Below are 14,392 nucleotides of genomic sequence, written 5' to 3' on the forward strand. Positions count from 1 at the left end.
CTATTTTTTAGAATTTTGACAATATTCAATATATATCTCAATGTTTTTGCAATAAATCACTTTACATTGTTTACACTTCCACACTGAACAAAAACTCTTGATGTTGAGAGCGTTGTTAACCGGATTCTGACTCACTTAAAGACCTCTAATTTGCCATTATGTTCATGTGCTCGACAGACATATTTTTGATTGGCTGTAATGCTAAACGCTTAAAAAACAAGCTGTAAATAGAAACCTTCACAGAGTGCGCACACAAATACGCACAGGTGCGTTTGATAGCAGCCAAACTGCATCTTTGACATTGTCATACTTGTTAGACAAAAAAGAAGTAAACTTTGCTGACTGTCTTTAGAAAACTAAGTTAAACTTTTAACATTATCACAAAATTCACGATATTCCTTCCCCTCGTCAAAGATATCACAGTAATATTGCCAATAATGAATGCCCAGCCCTAATTACATATATTAAATTGAAATAGTTAAATAGAAGCATTTTCACTTGTTTGCTTAGACATTTGGGACCTGGTTTTCTTTAAACTGATGGTTTTGATAGGCTTTGTTTGCTTACCCTGTAGAAAGTCCAGATTGTTTAAGTAGAGTGTTTTTCAAACTTCTTATTTTTCATTGATTTTTTTTGGCCTCCCCTGTTCAGAACTTTCCAATCAGTTTCAGACTACTGTCTCTATCAGAAAGGTTTTATAACTGTCACAATGATTTGTTATTGCTTTGTAATTGGAAATCGTATTATATCAGCTCAGGCTGTTCAGCGATGATCGACATCGACCACAAACCTCAGCAAAAACATGTGGCCGTACAAATTAACTATTGTGTGCACACATGGTTACATTTATATTGCATAGCAATGATTACATCACTTGATGCATATCAGTGTTTTTCAGTTGTAGAGTGTTCATGATTGCATAAATCGCAATTACGACCTCTTCCTGTGCTCAGGAGTCACTGTATTGCTTAATCTAACAGAGAAAATCGTCCTAGTGGACGGGATTCCTACTCGGGGGACGTGCCTTTGGTGATGATGCTGCGTCGAGAGCATGTGTAAGGCGGAGGGGGGTTGGGGTGTTGGAGGGAGTGGTTGCCAGAGCGACGGGTAACATATGCGACTGGCGCTGCACCCCTCAGACAATGGCAGCGCTGCTTAGCATTCCGAGTATGAGGCTTCCCACCACCTGCCAACAATCGCCTAGGTCACAGAGAGTCTCTCACACACGCCGCCTGCCACAACCCCAAACCTCTCAACGCAGCCCCTTTCTTAGTTCCAACACATCTTGTCACCTGCTTTTCCCCTTTTCATCATGTTGCACACTGTACAATCAACCCTGAATGCTTATCAGGTAAATGAGAAACAAGGAGGAATAAAGATCTCTTGTTCTTACTCATTCTTATAAGCGAAGTAGATAATTTTCTTTTATCTGATTTCAGTTTAATGCGTAGAAATAACTAAAAGTAAGTTAGTGGGCTATGATGTTACTCTAAGTAATCTGATGTGTCAACTTCTGGCTCAGCCAATTCCATGAGTTTGGGGCGGGACTACTGGGAAACCTGTTTGAACACATTTTTTCTGTGTTCAACGTCAGAAACTGGTCAAACGTTTGGGCTTTGAAGTATTAATAACCCTTCTAATTCTATGATAATAGTGTAGTTTAAACCACAACTATAACGATAATGATGACACAGGAACGATATCGTTGGAATCACTTTCAGAACTATTATTTTTCAGCTGATTAATGATAAAAACATTGACAGCCAATCAGAATCTTTCCTGCTTTAAAGAGCTCGACCATTTAAAGGTGACATATAAACAGTTCTTTTAATAAACAGCATTATGTGGAAGCTAATATAGTTATTGTTCTCAGTGTGAACGGGCCTTAAAACCACTATTATGAATGAGGTTAAATTTTGATTTCATGTTAACAATCAGGTGCAGTGTTGTCTCTGCACTAGCAGATGTTACCAAAGGAAATTGAAAAAATAAATAGCCTAAGGTCTGTCAAACGCTCCATATGCCATTGGTCAGACAAGCAGGTAACCCTGCCCCAAACTCGCGCCATTGGTTAAGCCATTGTTGCTGGTCGGGATAGTCAAACAAACAGCAATGTTTTCATAGCACCACAGAACTGCAGTGTTTCTGTTTTTGGGGAGGTTCAAACTACTAACTGCTACTAATGTCTTACTTAAATTTGTCTTTGCATATCAAGCATTGAACGATGATGCTTTACCTTTAAGTTTTCTCAACTGTCAGAGTTGTGGTGTTGGCCGCAGTCTTGTACAGTGTACATGAACTGCATTTCATGAATTTTACATATGCTCAGTGACTATATTCCTCAAATAGTGCATATATATATACATACATACATACATACACATATATATACACACATATATATACACATATATATATATATATATACATATATATATATATATATATATACATATATATAGGTCTGAATACTTTCCGTACCCACTGTATATATATATGTATGTATGTATGTATGTATATGTCATTGTCTCCAGATGGGGGCCATAGGGTTCAGATCCTCATGTGAGATGTGATCATAGAACACAGTCCTGAAAATCATACTGAGCACAGTCTGACCTGAGGTTCACGTTAGCAAGGAATAAATCTCTTTTGAGTTCTCTCTCTCTCTGTGTGTGTGTGTCTCTCTCTCTCTCTGTTTTCCTCTCTCTCCGTCAGCTGTAGACCCTCTGCCTGCCACGTAGACAATCTACTTCTGGTTTATCTAACTTCTCTTTTTCCTCCCTATTCCTTTCCATTTTTTCCTTCCTTCCTGTCTTCATTTCCTTCCTTCCTTTTTTATTTCCTTCTTATACTTAAGTCATATTTTCCTTCCTTTTTCCACTGTTTTTACGTCTTTCCTTCCTTTCTTCCTTCAGTTGTTTCTTCCTTCTTTCCATTTTCTACTTCCCTACTTCTTTTTACTCTGGTCGTTCCTTCCTTCCTTCATTTCTTCTTCTTTTTCTTTCCTTTATTTCCTTGCTTTATTATTTTCAGTTCTTTCTTTTTTTTCTTTCTTTCTTTCCACTGTTCCCTTCTATCTGTCAGTCCATATGGTACTTAATTGGATTTACAGTAAGCTACTATGAAAGTTTAAGGCTACACAGTTTTGCCATCTCCTTCTTTGCCTTTCTCTGTACTCATTCTACTGGCAGTAATTAAAGAGACAACATTTAGAGTAAAGGATCATCACTCTCCAGAGACCTTGACATTAATAGGATATTTTAGAGATGCTTAATAACAACTGTCTCGGTGTTTCAAAAACCCAGTTTACTCTTTTAAAATTAGTTTAAAATGTTGCTCATTTTCAGTGGGTTTCTGTTTATGAAAGTTCAATGTACTGCCGTAATTCACCTAAAACAGACTTGCCTCCCAAATTTGCTTAATTGAATTGATGTTCCATTTGGCCATAAGACAAATGGAGCTTTACTGAATAGATTGTGTTTGTGTTGAATTGGAAACATAACACCTGTTCTGTACATGTCGAATCACCGAACTTCTTAACTTTTTTTTTTGCTTTCGGAAAATGTGTAAATTCCTCTCAAATTCTTAACACCTGTGGGCACACACTTGCATGTTGTGCAATCAAAACACTGCCTTGACCATGCAAGGGGATTTGGTTATGCAATGGAGTGGCAAACTGCGAACACAGGAATCAGATCATTCTGTAATTCCAGTAAGTCGTGCCTTGTGTCCTGCCAGAGCATTGTGAGTGTCAGCTGTCAGTTTTAACCTGATCAAATAGCCTTGTGGGCCACCCTCCAAGCTGCATTCCTCAGGTGCACCCCTCTGAACTTGGGTTAGGAGGACCATGGATGTGTCCCTGATGACCTGGAACATAGGTTTCCAAAGTCAGATTGCCTACATGTGAGAATGCACTCATGTTCTCGTTTTGGGTTGTTACGACCTCTCGTCACACAATATACCTCTCTTCCTGGCCGTTTTTTCCTAGCTCTTACTTTCCCCATCCCCCCCTTTTTTTTCCTCAGAGTTTAGGTTGGCAGAAGGCCAAAGAGGTAGAAGGAGGGAGAATGGGAAAGAGAGCGCAAATCGGAAGGCAGGGTTTCACCGAAAGACTAAAAAGTGTCCATGAGTGCATGAAGCGCATGAAGGAGGAAAGCCAGACCTCCTCCACTTTCCCCAAAACCATGTGATCTGCTCATCTCTCACTTACAGGCACAGATACCGTAACTGCCGGAGCCGGTTCCTGACCATTTCTTCCTTTTTTTCTGTCACATCCATCCGTCTTTGTCGCTGTTTGTGTCTGTGTCTGTATATCTGAGCGGCCCTGTCGTTCATGTCACAGAATACCTCAGGCAGGTACGACGACACAACATTCATTATAAACTCTTTCACCCTGCTGGGGGACTGTTTACTATTGCCCTCCTACATTATCGACACACTGTTTCCCTGTTTAACACTGTAAAGTTGTTTTGACACAATATGTATTGTAAAAAGCTTAGAGCCCTGCACGGGCCTCAAATATAGGCCCTAGCCCGGCTCCGGCCCGAGATGCTCAGGCCCTAGCCCGGCCCTTGTCCGACAGCTTATCAGAATTGCCCACTCACAATATCAACAAAACGTGCTTTTATAAAATAAAGGATACATACAGTATGCGCTTTCTGCAATTTCGGCCAGGAGCGCTTCACAATGATGAACCGAAACTCAGCGAATACTTGCCTCACAGACTTGCTAAATATATCTATAGAAAGCTTTAAATTACTACTTTAAAACTAAATAATTAAAATCAAAAACTCTTTTTACGGATTTGATAAAATCCGTAAATATGCATTTCTCTCTAAAGGCGCGTCCAATGAGGAGATGGCGAGTCAGGATAGTCATCTTCATCTTTGCAACACGGACTCAGAAAACACTAATTTATTAATAAATAATTCAAATATCTCCTTACTATTTCCCCCTGACACATTCATGGTAATTATTTTTGCTGGGGCTTTTTTAGCCTGTTGCGTGCGTTTTTTGCTGTCATGTGCAAGGATATGTTTGCAGATTCTGCACTGCACATGACCAATAGGCTCACTGTTTGCAGTGGTAATCAAATCAAAACTCTTCCAAAATGCAGCTTTTCCCGAAGCATTGGGAAATTTTAGTAAAGCCCAATTTATACTTCTGCGTCGAACCTACGCCGTAGCTTACGCATAGACGCACACCCATATGCCGTAGCCTGACGTGCACCTCTCCAAAAATCTAACAGCGCGCTATAATGCTTCTCCGACGAGCCGCTTCTTCTTCGGCTTCTTCTTCGTGTGTACTGCACGTTGACGTGGACAACGACGCAGAAGTATAAATCAGCCTTAACTCCCCACTTCTACCTGATGCTCTGCATGGTCAAATGTCACCTGTATGCTAATGCGTGTGTATATGCGTTGCGTATTGCGTAGGCAATGTATAATATTTTATTATTTTCAATATAACAATATTTCATACAGTAGTGTGCTCTGCGCGTATATGGGCACAATAAAAGGAGAGAAGCTAAATGAGCCCGAGCCCGATCTGTAAAAATAAAAAATATTTCACCTTGCACGGGACCCGACGGGCTTGCAGACCTCTAATAAAGCGCTATATAAATAAAGGTGACTTGACTTGACTTCCTTTAGGGAAGACTGGATGAGTGATGTGTAAATGTTGCCCAACCTTTAATTGTAGGTAAAATCATGATGATATCATGCAAATTTTCAGTTCCCATGACTCCCATGTCTTTTAATAGCTCGCCACCTGCAACTTGAACATGTCTGTTATAATTATACATTTCTAGGAATAGAACAGCATGCGTAAAGAGGTGCATAAACTTTAGATGGGACATTTTTGGTGGTCAAGTAACGGTATTCTGATTTTTGTTGAGGAATTTTGCAGCTTATTTTAACATTTGCCATTTGTTTAATGTGTTAGAACATTGTATCCAACAGTGCGCTGATTTGTTTCTCACATATTTAGAATTCCATGTCAGGATTTCTGTTTGACATCTTCCTGGCCGGAGGAGGTACAGGGTGTACTGAAAAACTGAATTGGACATTTTGAAGAAGGGAGAGAGAAAATGTGTTTGTGTTAACTTTCTCGAACATTTTCCCCAAATGCAAGCCACTGGAGGAAGTTGAGAGTAATATTAATTGGTGTGAAAGAGTCTGCACCATTATCGCTGAATGAACTTAATGCTTGCTATTATGAAACACGATGCTGGATGTTTTTTGTGGCTAATGTTTCATGTTTTGTAACCTTCTTGGCTACTAAGGTTGACATTTTAAACCTGTTAGCAAGATTTTCTCTAACATTACCCTTCCCAGGATCCCTCGAACAGCGCTATCACTAGAAGAACGCATGTTTCCCACCCACTCTGGGGTGACGGCAGTCTACAGTGTGAGTGATTACACACAGATGTCCACTAACAGTCATTACACATCACTATAATGTATATACGTAGACAATCCCCAAGGCCAAAAATATACTTGAAGCAAGTATGTTAGAGCATGTGGTCCTATTGTACATACTTACTGTGAGTTCTTTTATCATTATTATTGTAAGCAGTTGATATAGATGCTTTTAACTATCTGTCTGAGCTAGCTATATACATGTTGACAGTTTAACTAGCTTTAAATAGTTTGCGCAGCATGAATCTCTTCAGACTGTAACTGTAGTTGACCTGAAAAAAAAAACATTTAAAAATGTAATATATTTATATAAAACAATATAAAATATACAAATGAAATAATAAAGTGACCACCAGGGGAATATAGAGCATTGTTATATAACTGAAAGAAACGATGGTACGCTGTGTGTAATGTTGTTTGTGGTCATTCCACAGGTATCTAGACACCCTGGTCCTCCATACCCAGGTCATGACCTCAGCAAAATCCACCCAAATTTGGCGGGCACCCCTTCTGGCCACGCCACGTCCCCAGCCCTCTCTCAGGTCTCAGTCCCTGCCGCCCCCTCGTACCGCTTCCTCAAGAGCTGGGAGACAGGTGGGGTGAGTACCAACACCTACACAACAGTCTACACAATTATTTGATATTTTATCTTTTAAATTTTGGCGTTGCTGTGTTTTTCTGGGTCACCTTTTGTGTACCAGAAATTATGTTTGTTCTTTGCCTTTGTTGTATCTGAATTAACTGTGACATTTAAGGTCCGTTCATACCAAGAATGATAATTATAAAGATAACTATTTTAAAGGCACAATATGTAATTTTCGCCACTGGAGGGCGCGTATTCAAAATAAACAAAGAGACAAATTTTCGGAAATCGAGGGTGTATGACGTCATTGGCAGGCGACACAATGACACTATGGACACGCTCCGTGTCACTAGTTAAAATTGCTTATTTCTCTGGATTTAAACATTCTTCGAAACGTTTGAGATAATGTAAGTACACAAGTCAGCAAAATATATAATGCTGTTCTAGTGGTTTTTGGATATTTTAATAAAGAAATCTTACATATTGTGCCTTTAACTATATGCCAATATTATTGTCGTTCATCAGCTGGAAAAATCGTTCTGAAAGTGATTCCAACGATATCGTTTCTCTGTGCCTTTATCGTTATAGCTGTGGTGTGGACTCTGCTATTTTTTAATATTGAGAACAATTTTTAGAACTATATCTTTATCAATATATTTATAGTTTTCGTCCTTGGTGTGAACAGGCCTGTATTACATTTAGATGGCTGATGTTTTGGCACACATACATACTCACAATACAGAGTGCCATGGTTTTGTGTTATGAGTGGTTTTTGCACCGCTCTCCTCACCGTGATTACCAGCAGCCTGTAGGAACACTCACTATTTCGTAAATAGTGTTTCCAGCCGACACAGGTGCTGTAATGATCCCACGACTTTCACACACACACTCTGGACAGATTTATACACACTCTACAGACACTTTTTTATATACTCTGTTGCCGTGGATTGATTGGAGGGTAATGTATTCATCTGGGTTTAGTCTGACAAAGAAATGAAGTCAATATGCACACAATCACACAGATAACTATGAGCTCATTTTTTCGCATGGTACTCTTGCTATTTTGTATTCTGTGCTGTAAATGGAAACTGTACATCATGCTTCAAAAGAAAGTTGTCTAACCTTTTCGCTGTCTATGATTCACTCCTTAGCCTCCATATAACCCAACTCAGAATGCAGGCTCCGCCCCCTTGGTGTACTCGCCACAGACGCAGCCAATGAACATACAGCCGCAGACTCGGCCGGTAAGCACTGCACCCCACACACGTACATTAAAGGGGTCATAAAATGCTTCTTTTTTTTTTTTATAATTTTTTTACGTTTGTGAGGTGCACTTATAATCTTAGTACGTTTTTTCACCAAAAACTGGTCTAGTTTAGCTATAAATGGTAATTTTCTACCCTAAATTTTGCCCTCTGGTATATATCAGTATATAAAATAATCACAACATAGATAACAGATGGCTTTCACGCTACTAACAGGAACAGTTTGAAGTTGATAATTTAGTCACTGGCTTGATTCACTAATGCATAAACAACAGTAAGAATGTCTGTACATGAGCACTTACATATTACACCGATCACAGGTCGTAATGCTCATGAAATGCATTTTCAGATTTTTTTATTATGTTTCTTGAGATTAGTTTATAAAGAATTGACTCTCCTGATATCAAGTACAGGCATTTCAGAAAGGTAGAAAAGAATACTTCTTATTTTAAACTGGGAGTTAGTTTTGAGTTTTGAAACTTGCAGTGTGTTTTATTGTAGAGTAAACTCTTAAACTCTATATGTGTAAATATCAAGAACATTTTCATTCTCCATTTCATGACCCCTTTAGCATTGAACATCCCTGGCAGTCACATTCAGTGTTGCACATGGTCCTTGTGATGCTGTCATCATTATGGGGGCACCTGGGTGGTATGATGGTTCTTGCAATGGTATGAATATTTCAGCTGGTAGAGATTCTGTTTGGACAGATTTAAAAAAAAAAAATCTGACACCAAGCAAAAAAACAAAAAAAAACACTATTGCCTACTCACAACATGAAATAAGATTTTATTTATACTTTCATTCAAAAGTTTGGAGTTGGTAAGATTTTTTAATGTTTTTGAAAGAAGCCTCTTATTCTTTCTTGTGATCTCTTAAGCCAAGGCTGCAATTATTTGTTCAGAAATACAGTAAAACCTGTAAAAATATTACACTTTAAAATGACTGTTTTCTGTTTTAAAATATATTAAAATGTAGCATCATTACTCCAGGCTTCAGTGTCACATAATCCTTCAGAAAGCATTCTAATATGCTGATTTGCTGCTCAAGAAACATTTCTTATTATCTATGTTGAAAACAGTTTTGCTGCTTAATATTTTTGTGGAAACCGTGATACATTTTTATTCAGAATTCTTTGATGAATATAAAGTTTAGAAAAACAACATTTAATTGAAATTAAAATCTTTTGTAATGTTATAAAGCATTAATTCCTTTTAAAAATTTGTACTTACACCAAACTTTTGAAAGATAGTACTGTAGACCATATACCACACGTAGTTTGGCTTGCCTGATTAATATAAAAAAAAAATTAGGAGTGTCACCCTGAGGTTGTTGGTCTTGCTGACTTTAAATGCCTGAATCAAACCGACTTCAGTCATTAATTTAAGACCATCAAATCATTCATGTTAAAACCAGCCAGTAGGACCACCTGCTCTGCTGACATGTCACTCAATCCTGCTATGCTACTCTTGTTTCATTTGTAATGGAAATGCAAAGTCATGCAAGGTGAATCATCTGTTAACCTCACTGTCTCGCCATTCTTTCTCTTCTTTTCCTGCTCCTGATGACCTTAAAACGTGCTGTCATCTCTCTTAGTTTGTGACGGGGCCTCGGCCGACCCACCATCAGGTAAATCCCACAGACCTAATGTCTCTCTGTCCTATCAGACACTTTTTAAGAATCTTTTGGATTTTGCTTATGTGTGGTGTGGTGGATAAAGATCTGAACCGATTGGACTGAAGGTTTTTGGTTTGAGGGAAAAAAGCATATGCTAAATGACTAATTATTTGAAATTGCAAAAGAAAGTTGTACTAGAACTATCATTTACAAGACTGTTTAATGTTCTATTCTTTTCCGCCGTTGTCTTCAGTCATTTCTAAACCGTGTCACACTGACCATTGTGTGAGATTGATTTTTTTTTAAATGCCATGGCAACATGTCTCCTATTCAGCAGTTTTTTTTCATCAGATATGCAACACCAGTGCAAACTGCAAAGACAGTTTTGAGCACATTGGCACACAATTTTAAAGCTATTTAAAAAAACAAAAAAAACAATACTTATGTGTCTATGATGGTAACTGTGTCATGAGCCCCTTTCACACATGCAATCTTTACTGGTAAATTACCGTTAAGAGATCATGTATGAACAGGACCTTTTCAAAAATACCAGTAAATTCGTTCTGGCAATTTACTGGTATGAGAAGTTGTAACATTACCAGTAAATTACCGGGAATGTGCTCTGTGTGAACGCAGAACGAGTATGAGCACGTGCAAGTTCAGGATGCACTGACGTAAGACATCTACTCTGAACCATTCATAACATTCTGCAGATGACGCATTTACTCTGCGCTGTGTAGTTCGATTTGAAGTCGTCTAATACGATGTCTCTGAGCCAAAAGCAGCTGCATGAATGTGAACGTTTGACACAAAATGGAAATTATCAACAAAAACACTTTACAATCACAACACCGGGACGCGCAGCCACTTAGAGGTCATTTTCAGTTAATGATGTTACGGAATTTACCGGTATTTTGAAACTGATCTGTGAATGTTGCTTTACTGGTAAAAAAGACAGAACATCATTGCCTGTGTGAATGGCGCATTTACCAGTAAAGTCGCTCCGGTAATTTTACGGCAATTTACTGGTATTACTTTGTGAAAGGGGCTATGGACAGTTCAGTCCACCCATTGAGTTCACCTAGGACTCCAAAGCATTTAGTGCCTGATTCAAAATTCAGCAAAAATATTTCCAACTTATGTCATCTGAATTTACTGTTATTACACCTGTTAATGTCTTTTAAATTGTTACATATATACAGTGGTGTGAAAAAGTGTTGGCCCCCTTCCTGATTTCTTATTTTTTTGCATGTTTGTCACACTTTAAACACTAGTAAAAGGTAACACAAGTGAACACAACATGCAGCTTTTAAATGAAGGTTTTTATTATTAAGGGAAAACAAAATCCAAAACTACATGGCCCTGTGTGAAAAAGAAAAACTAAATGAAGGTTTTGGAGTGGCCAAATCAATGTCCGGACTTAAATCCGATTGAGATTCTTAAACAGTCCATTCATGCTCGAAAACCCTCCAATGTGGCTGAATTAAAACAATTCTGCAAAGAAGAGTGGGCCAAAATTCCTCCACAGCGATGTGAAAGACTCATTGCCAGTTATCGCAAACACTTGATTGCAGTTGTTGCTGCAAAGCGTGGCACAACCAGTTATTAGATTTGGGGGGCAATTACTTTTTCACGTAGGGCCAGGCAGGTTTGGACAGCTTTTTTCCCTTAATAAAATAAACAATCATTTAAAAACTGCATTTTGTATTTACTTGCATTATCTTTGTGTAATATTAAAATTTGTTTGATGATCTGAATCTTTTAAGTGTGACAAATATGCAAAAAATGTAAAAAGCAGGAAGGGGGCCAACACTTTTTCACACCACTGTAATATTCAAATTAGAACTGTTGCGATTTTAGATTTTCACTGCACAATTATCGTGGCCAAAAGAATTCACAACAACGCGATATCACAAAATTATCGTGATATCCATAGAAAAAAAGTAGTCAGTCAAATTCATCTTTACCTTTGCTTACTTTGTGTGTTCTCTTTTTTTAGCCAGTTATAATTTATAATATTATTGTATTCGTAATATAAACACATATTATTTATAAGACACCTAGAATTCGAATTGTGTTGTTTGCCACAAGTTTACTACAAATACTCAGCTAAGTAACAGCTCAACCTGTGAGGTGTGTTTAGTGATGCTTGTGGCACAGAAATTACACTCTTCAGTTTTATGAACCATTATGACTAGAGATGTATTCCTAGTCGCATATTCATGTATAAGCTCGACTGTGTAATGAGCTCCCCGTCCTTGAGAACCAGACATTAGAAGTGTCTCCTCTGACTCATCGGTTTCTTGTCTTTTCTGAAGGAGTGTCCAAATTATGATGTTTTGTATTCATGTTATCTGATGAGTAGATGTGCGATGATGAAGACTGAGGCTGATTGCTAATGCTTGTCATGGATGTTAGTGCACTTTTTATTAGATGAAATACTTCAATGTGTCACTTTCCTGAGCAGAATCATTGTTGTAAGTGTTTAGAAGACATAGGCTTTTGTCAGTAGTAACCAAAAGCATACAGAGGTCATTAGGATCATTAGAATGTAAGTTGCTATGGGCAGCATTACACTTGTCCGTACATGCGTGAGTGTGTGTGTTCCAGATATTCCATCCGCTGTGCTTTGGTGTTTCAATACAAGGAAAAACTTGTTTGTCATTTGTTGCTAATGATTTGTTTATGCGCTTTGCGTGTAACCACAAGCCCATGCGAGTGTGTCCACAAGCATCTGACCTCTAAGGAAAGTTCTGTGACTTTCTGCCCCAACCTGCCACACATTTCTCTCTTTCCAATGGCTGTGCCAAATTGATTTGCGCCAGAATTAAAATCACAGGAAACAACAAATCACGCACAAACTGACGAGTGGCAAATTAAGGATTTGCAGTACGATACTGAGGAATAGCATTTAGGAAAGATGCTTTTAATGCTGTCTCTAAATTACTTTTTCCCCCTTCAAATTTTCAGTGTTTAACAGATGTGTTAGCCCATGTGCAACGGGCTTAGCTTGAAATGTAGCACTGCTGTATTATGTTAAATTATCCTCGATACAGCACAAGAAACTGTTATTGGATGGATGAGATTATGGTTGGGTGCTATTACATTAAAATGTACTAAGGTAACTTTTTTTTTATCACGGAAAGTACAGCCATATACTGCTGAAGGAGAAAGTCTTTAGAGAAATGGGATGATAATTGGGAAGAATGTGTCATTTTTGACAAAAACTATAAGGAAAGCCTTAAGGTGGGGTCACATTAGCAAACTTTTGGCGAAATTTCTGCAAGAGCTCCATTGTTCATTGTCAATAGTGTAGAAATGTATGAAGCACAGCTCACACAGAAGTTACTTTCAAATCAGGTAGTTTTCTGTTTGTGAATGTGACTAATCCGTCTGACCTATTCGAAGATGTGGAGGACGAAGATGATTTTGCCCTCATGCAAAACTCCTGATTGCACAGATTCCTATTGAAATTACTAGATTTTGGCTGTGACACCTTCAGTATTAAGATTCTGTCACATTTACCATTGTTTGTTGAATTTTCGCAGTCAAAATTGTCTAATTTCAATAGGAATCTACACAATAAATTTTCCCATGCAGATTTTGCAACTGGTTCAGAATCAGAAAATGACTTCTGTGTGTGATATGTTTCATGTATCGCTACATTATTGACAATATACAATGGACCTTTTTTGCCCGCACTTTAATACTTTTTTTATTTAGAGGGGGGAAAAAAGCAAAAAGCATAACAAAGTACATAGGTCTGAGAAGGGTTCACCTTATAGAACAGCGCTCGATTGTGTAATGTACAGCAGTGAAAGAAGCTTTGACATCTGTGCTGATGTTAAAAGAGCTGAGTTAAGGTTTCATTTCTCCCTTGTGGCTGCGGCAAGTCCCAGCTCGCTTCCACTGCAGACCGGCTAAAACTTATGCCTACAGGCCATTAGAAAACAAACAGAAATAGGAGAGAGTGGAAAGGGAGTGTCTCACACACAAACACACTTACACACAGAGCAGAGGCCGGAATAGTTGGCTGGTGTTAAATGTTGGTCAGACCGTCAGAGGAAGAGAAATGAAGAGCATATAGATCAGAGTCTCTGTGGTGCATGATGAAATATTCTGGCACTTGTGATAAAAAATAAATATATATATATATATATATATATATATATATTACTGGTACTGGTATCGCTACAGGAACGCCCTTTCACAATTTTGTATCACTCCGCTTGTTCTAGCCGGGTCTATGTTTTTTTTATTGAATTCTAAAAGTGACGTATGTTTAACTTGAGCTTTGAATCCGCGGCGGAAGGAAGTAGTTCCGCACAAAAGAGGGTTTTATTAGGCACTCCGTTGTTTCTTGTTTAATTACACACGTTCCGTCGAACTGTTGTATAAACGCAATATCACTCGAGTACTCGAGTGATACCGACTCTATATCAGCGGCTGTGATTGCAAGCTCTTGGTGCATAAAGAAGATCTGTAAAGTTGCAAAGACTAAAGTCTCA

General features: G+C 38.3%; 1 protein-coding gene across 1 annotated transcript in view; it reads left to right on the forward strand.

The window, feature by feature from the left end:
- Positions 1 to 14,392, forward strand: part of LOC107685637 (eukaryotic translation initiation factor 4 gamma 3-like) — a 56,276-nt gene that overhangs the window by 2,847 nt on the left and 39,037 nt on the right. The window contains exons 2-5 of the mRNA XM_016482288.1: positions 6,336 to 6,408; positions 6,854 to 7,018; positions 8,154 to 8,246; positions 9,864 to 9,896. Of these exons, the coding sequence (XP_016337774.1) occupies positions 6,336 to 6,408; positions 6,854 to 7,018; positions 8,154 to 8,246; positions 9,864 to 9,896 (364 nt within the window). The remainder of the gene's footprint in view (positions 1 to 6,335; positions 6,409 to 6,853; positions 7,019 to 8,153; positions 8,247 to 9,863; positions 9,897 to 14,392) is intronic.

This window comes from Sinocyclocheilus anshuiensis, unplaced genomic scaffold (assembly GCF_001515605.1).
Source record: "Sinocyclocheilus anshuiensis isolate Anshui unplaced genomic scaffold, SAMN03320099.WGS_v1.1 scaffold257, whole genome shotgun sequence".
Classification (NCBI taxonomy): Eukaryota; Metazoa; Chordata; class Actinopteri; order Cypriniformes; family Cyprinidae; genus Sinocyclocheilus; species Sinocyclocheilus anshuiensis.